Source organism: Jaculus jaculus, chromosome 4 (assembly GCF_020740685.1).
Source record: "Jaculus jaculus isolate mJacJac1 chromosome 4, mJacJac1.mat.Y.cur, whole genome shotgun sequence".
Taxonomy (NCBI): domain Eukaryota; kingdom Metazoa; phylum Chordata; class Mammalia; order Rodentia; family Dipodidae; genus Jaculus; species Jaculus jaculus.
The window spans coordinates 82,249,569-82,255,568 of NC_059105.1; the positions used below are offsets into that span (position 1 = coordinate 82,249,569).

At 34.2% G+C, this 6,000-nt stretch overlaps 1 protein-coding gene across 1 annotated transcript in view; it reads left to right on the forward strand.

The window, feature by feature from the left end:
• Window positions 1-941, forward strand: part of Acvr1c (activin A receptor type 1C) — an 86,966-nt gene extending 86,025 nt beyond the window's left edge. The window contains exon 9 of the mRNA XM_004651857.3: window positions 637-941. Within this exon, the coding sequence (XP_004651914.3) occupies window positions 637-762 (126 nt within the window). The 3' untranslated portion in view covers window positions 763-941. The remainder of the gene's footprint in view (window positions 1-636) is intronic.
• The last annotated feature ends 5,059 nt before the right edge of the window (window positions 942-6,000 follow it).

Consider the following 6,000-nt stretch of genomic DNA (forward strand, 5'->3'; position numbering starts at 1 on the left):
GAAGCAGTGCTCATTTTGCTTCCTCTACAGTTCCTCCTGGGCTCCCATAAATGTAGAGGTGGCACATCTCATGGTGTGCAGTTGGCTGCCTTTTCTCCTAGCATTAATGCATCTTGGATTTCCTCAGTATCTCCTTTTTCCCCAGATTGTTCTAGTGTGGCTACTATTCTGCCTTCTTTTTTTAAAAATTTATTTATTTGAGAGGGACAGACAGACAGAGAGAGAAAGAGGCAGATAGATAGAGAAAATGGGCATGCTAGGGTCTCTAGCCACTGCAAATGAACTCCAGACCCATGCACCATCTTATATATCTGGCTTATGTGGATCCTGGGGAATCTAACCTTGAACCAGTGTCCTTAGGCTTCACAGGGAAGCTCTTAACCATTAAGCCATCTCTCCAGTCCTGTATTCTGCCATTTTAACAGGAATCCTGAATTGATTTTCAGTTAGTCTTTTATGGGACTAATATTTGTGTCTTGAGAGGACTTAAAAGAAGTTTGGCACAGACTCATATGGTTTTAAGTTTACTATTTTTTTTTCCAGCAAAGCTTAGCATCACTTCTTGGGTTTATGAGTTTGGTCTTGTCGCTCTGCTCTGTGTGTCTCATGCCTTTGGTACGCTTCTTTCTCTCTCAGGCACTCCGGCTCATGGGGAGGATAATGCGCGAATGCTGGTATGCCAACGGGGCGGCTCGCCTAACAGCGCTCCGAGTGAAGAAGACCATTTCTCAACTGTGTGTCAAAGAAGACTGCAAAGCCTGATCACAACAGAGTCAAAAAGTGACCTTGTGCTTTCTTTCCCATTTCCCCTCTGTATGTAAATGTTTTTACTTCTTTTATTTGTCATATTTTGTTTTGTTTTGGTCTACCTCAAAGATATAATTTACTACAGTATTTAAGTGCCACAAAGGCAGCATGAAAGATAACTAAAATTAAGCATGAGCAGGACTTGACTTTCTCCAATCTCCATGTTGTCTTTTAATTTTATTTGAAAGGTAACAAAACTCAGCTTTTTATTTAATGAGAAAGATATTATAAATATAAAATAATAAAGTTTATTTAAATGTTTTACTTGAACCAAGAGCACATGAATGGTATAAAAACATGAAAAAATGTGAGCTGGAGCATACTATAGCTAAACAGAACTTTATAAATTAGCTGGGCCATTTAAAATACATATTGCTTGGAATTTTAATATGTAACATCTGAAAAGATGGGGCTGCTCAGTAGTAGAAGTGAGGACAGGATCCCATTTACATGTTCTCTCCACCTCATTTCTCTACCTTTGTAAACCACTGTACAATCACTAAGGCAAAGATAATGAAGGTGACTAAAGTTGCTACTTCTGATTTATGAAAGAGAAAACTGATTTCTTGAAATACTATGAAATGATCTAGAGTCACAGAGTGACTGTCAGAGGTGGCAATAGTCTGAAGCTTGTGACAGTGAACACTGTTTTCCTACTTTCCCTTCAATTCCCATAGTTCTTTTCTCCCTATGGAAATTATCTTGTATGTATACACATACATACATACATACATACATACATACATATACAAAATTTAGTCATATGGAAAGTGTATTAAGTTATTATGTAAAATCATAATGGGCCCCCCCCAAGTAATCTCAGAATCATATCTATTTCCTCATAGAAATGTTATAGTTGTTTCCATTTGTGAATGAGTATTACTGCTTTATAGATACTGTCAGACATTAAGCAATCATCAATATCCATTGTCTAAAGATAGATAGATATATCTTGATACAATTACTTTTATATATTTTGAATATATCTTGAAAGTAAAGGATGGAAAAGGAAGAGGAAACAAGGAAATATTTTGAAAAAAAAGTAAGAAAGCTCTTAAAAAAACACCCAACATCTCAAAACTAACACATGCAGAGTATCAGGCCAGGAAACACACATTTCTCTATTCTTTTAACAAGAGTCAGTGGGTGGAGGAGAAACTTGTAACAGCTTTGCCTCTATTCTACTATTGGTGTTGATAGAATTGTGACTATTTAACAGACAGTAAATATTTCCTTCAAGTACTCCATACTCCTTTGGTGAACACTATTTCTCAAACTCTGTTCCTTAGAAAATTCTTCTTCCTAGATGATCCCAGAACAAGCATTCTTTGATGGTGTCTTAGAGAATGATCCTTCATGTCCTTCAGAGTATAAGTCAAGACCTGGTTCTTTTTTCTTTTTATCATACTGGAACCCTTTTACTAAGGGTAGAGGAAAATGTTTACTGTGTGTTCTACAAAGTACAAGTTAGAGAACAGCTTTCAGAAGGAGACACCTATGTAATTTCCACATGGAGTAGAATTCAGTAATTGTACTTCATTTCACTGAAAATATGTTACAGAATTCATCTTCATTTCACTGGGTTGATATAAAAAGACAAAAAACTGACAGCTGTGGGGTTTGCATATACTTTCATTCTCATTCATGCATTCATCCATTTATGAAATAATCATGGAGCACCCCATATCTTGCTTGACACAACACTGGGTGCAAGAGGGAATAAAAAGATAACTCTGCCCTTAGGGACTCTAAAGTCTAATTTTGGTTTGGGAAAAAGCATGTGAATATTATAGGGTGGGGAAGAAAGTAAATTGACAGATAAAATACACAGTGGGATGTCTCGAGTTCTGCATGACAATGATGTCTTGAGTTCTGCATGACAATGGGTTTCGAGAATAGATTTGAAAAAAATCTCAATTTCTAACACATTTAGAAAGTATCTTTATTTGGATATTGCGGTCTAAATATGATCCCACTTTCAAAAGTGCCTATGTGAATGGATGTTTTAGAAAAGCTCATGTGAAGGGTAATCTTGTTACCTTATTTCTCACACATTGCTTCTGCATTTAAGATGGTAAAATTGTTTATTTATATGGCCATAATAAACAAGGATAATATGTCCTATCTTATTCACCTATGCTGGGTGAATATACTAATTGAATTTTAAGAGAGGGTGTTCTGACATCTCTTCATCATGTTTTTTTACCTTACTTGAGCCTTTCTAATATCATTCGTATTTTATTAACTCAGCATTCATGTTAGGGAAGTCTACACATTAGTACACTTCAAGATATTTTGCATGTTCTCCTGTTGGCTAAGTACAATGCTTAAGTGAATAATCTTATATTTAAGTCACTCAATGCATTTTAAAAGAAAGGGATAAAACAACAAAAATATAAGAAAAACGATAAGTTGTAGTTTTTTCTTAACTCTCTGCAACTAGGATAAAGTGTAGAGCATAAGTCGGATTCTCTGTAAATATCTTTGCTGTTAGATTTTATAGTACTTGTTTTTAATGAAATCCCATTGTGTAATATTTGTTTCTTTTAAAGTTTGTTATGAGCAGAAATTATTTCTCTTAGGTTAGATGCAGAGTGTCAGTGTTCTTTTGCTCCTTGCAGATCTTCTAGCTTGGGAGTATAATAGAAAGTTTGAGAAATGCCATGAGGAATTCTCAGTACTATACAAAGAAGTGATGGGGCTTTCATGCAGCATTACTTTCTGACAATATGAAAGCCATTATTTGTTGTCAATATTTAAGCATGGATTTTATGCTTTATAAGTTATGCATTTAAGTGTGTAATTGGTACCAGTGCTGTTGTATGCTTTATTCTATGTCTAAAAAAATTGGCATGTCACATCTAGAATTCTTAATTTATGTTCTGACTTGAGAGTTAAGTGAAACATGACTGTCGTGTGCTATTTTAGGCATAGCACTTGCTTTTCATCTTTATACTTTCAATTAACTTTGCATTTTAAATTTCCATAATTGTATGAAAATAGTAAGCTGATTGCAATGTCTGAAGAATTCAAAATCAGCTTTTATATTAAAATGAAAATATGTACATGTTCATTTGATGAGAAGTTTCATAATAATTCATTATTTTTAATATTTCTAGTAATGCAGAATCATCAAACCAAAGAAAATTCTATTAACTTAGAATTTGGGCACCATGTGATTTATTGGGGCAGAGAAACTCAGGGCTATCTTGGAGTCTGGGCAAGAGTACAGGGAACTGCTAAGCACATGGCCTGAAAGCAGGGAGCTGGCTTTGTCAACAGATGAAGATCAAGTGAACAACTTAACATTACTTGGCAGGGAAGGGTTTGGGATTATTGAAGATGCATATGAAAATGTATTGAATTAAATACATGTATTTAAGATGTGGAAATTTTTATGTCCCCACCAAGAAACTAAGTAACAATAGCAAATCAATCAAAGTTGGTAGTTGAGGTCTTCAGTAAGCATTTAACTAAATGCATAAGTACATTATAAGCTACTTAGAAATGCTAAGTATTAGTGTCTTAAAATAGTGTCATTGTATTTTGTGGAGATATTCTATACGTCTTTTTACTTGTGAAACATAACACTTCTGTTTGACAATACTTTTTCTAGTTCCATATGCTACTACTTGGATTTAATTCACTATGTTAGTGAAGACAGCAATTTCTTTGAGGAAGTTTTTCCCCCTTCAGGATCCTTTGAAACAGAAAAGCTGGAATGCAAAATAAGTCATTAAAATGTATAGATGAATAGGATTTCCACTATATAGGTAGTTTTTCAGATAATTTTCATGCAAATTTCAGATGCTTGACTTTCTTTTTATCCCTCAGCTTTTTTGCTTCATGATTTTTTAAGTCTCTTTCTTAATATTCTCTTACCAAAGTCCTGTTCCAAAATTACAGTTAGCTGTTAATTTTAAAACATAACTATTGTTTAATTTAACCATTAGAGAATTTTATTCTTCTAATGTAAAAGGAATCCCTTAATATCACAGCCAAAATTGAAAACCAGAATTAGTAAATTAGAGATGTTCTGAGACTTTATTCCAATATTTTATAGATGAAGAAACCAAAAATCAGAGATTAAATGGCTATGATTTATTGTGGAAACCCGGGGGGCTGGTATACCCTCTTCAACTTTTATTGATTAAAAGTTAGTTAGTATGTAACTAAACTTACCATGTATATATGCTAACAGAATGTGAACTCTGATGGTGAAAGCCTATCTTTCTCCATATTTCTACTAAAATAATTTGCTCAGGCTGAGATCATTAAGAAAAAATTAAAATAGGCAAAGCAGGAGTTGTAAAATAGTTACTAAGCTAGGTAAACAACTGCTGAAGTGCTGATGAAATGAACACATACAATTTAAGAGTGATAGGCACATTAATGCTCAAAGGGGCAGCTAGAGATTAGCTCAGGAGTAGCGTGATTGCTTGGCATGTGCAAAGCTCTAGGTTCAATCCTCAGCACTGACAAAGTCAAATGTTTTTAGTGCAAGTAGGGAATGGAGCAACTTCTCTACTTCCTATGCCCCTTTCTGTACAGATTACACGTTCTCTTTATTCAGGATTGGATACTTGAATTTGGGACTATGTTTAGTGGCACGTTATCTGAGATCTTTCTTTCATTAGTTTTATCCCTAGCATCCTTTTCTGTCCATGCATTAAGTGTCCTTGTCATGTTTTATTAACCTCACATCTCTCCATACTCCTATCCTTCTTCTGTTGTGTTCTAGCTCTGTCCACATTGTTACACACTAAAATTCTTTACAAGATTTTAATTTCCCTACCCATGTATAAGAGGATTTGCCTCATAACTTCAGCAGTAATTATTCTCTTGACACTATAAAAGGGGTTTTGTTAATGGCTGAGATGACTTTGTTTTAAACTTTGGAAAGACTAACTGTCAGATTACATTATAGCTTTTAGCTAATAAGTAAAGAATGTCTGCTTTTGTTTCAATGCTAAATTCTGCTTAAGCTGGTGACTTGGAAAGAGAATATAAAATACCTGTCCTATAATGTGACTACTAAAATTGTTTCTGTGATATTTTGTATCTTTGTTTTGTTTTGCTTTTGCCATCTTTTAAAACTAAGCCATTATGCCATATAATTTCAAATAGCACATGGATATTAGGTAATAATCCCACTTAGAATTCATTATTAAGAATTTCTACAATACTTCTGCA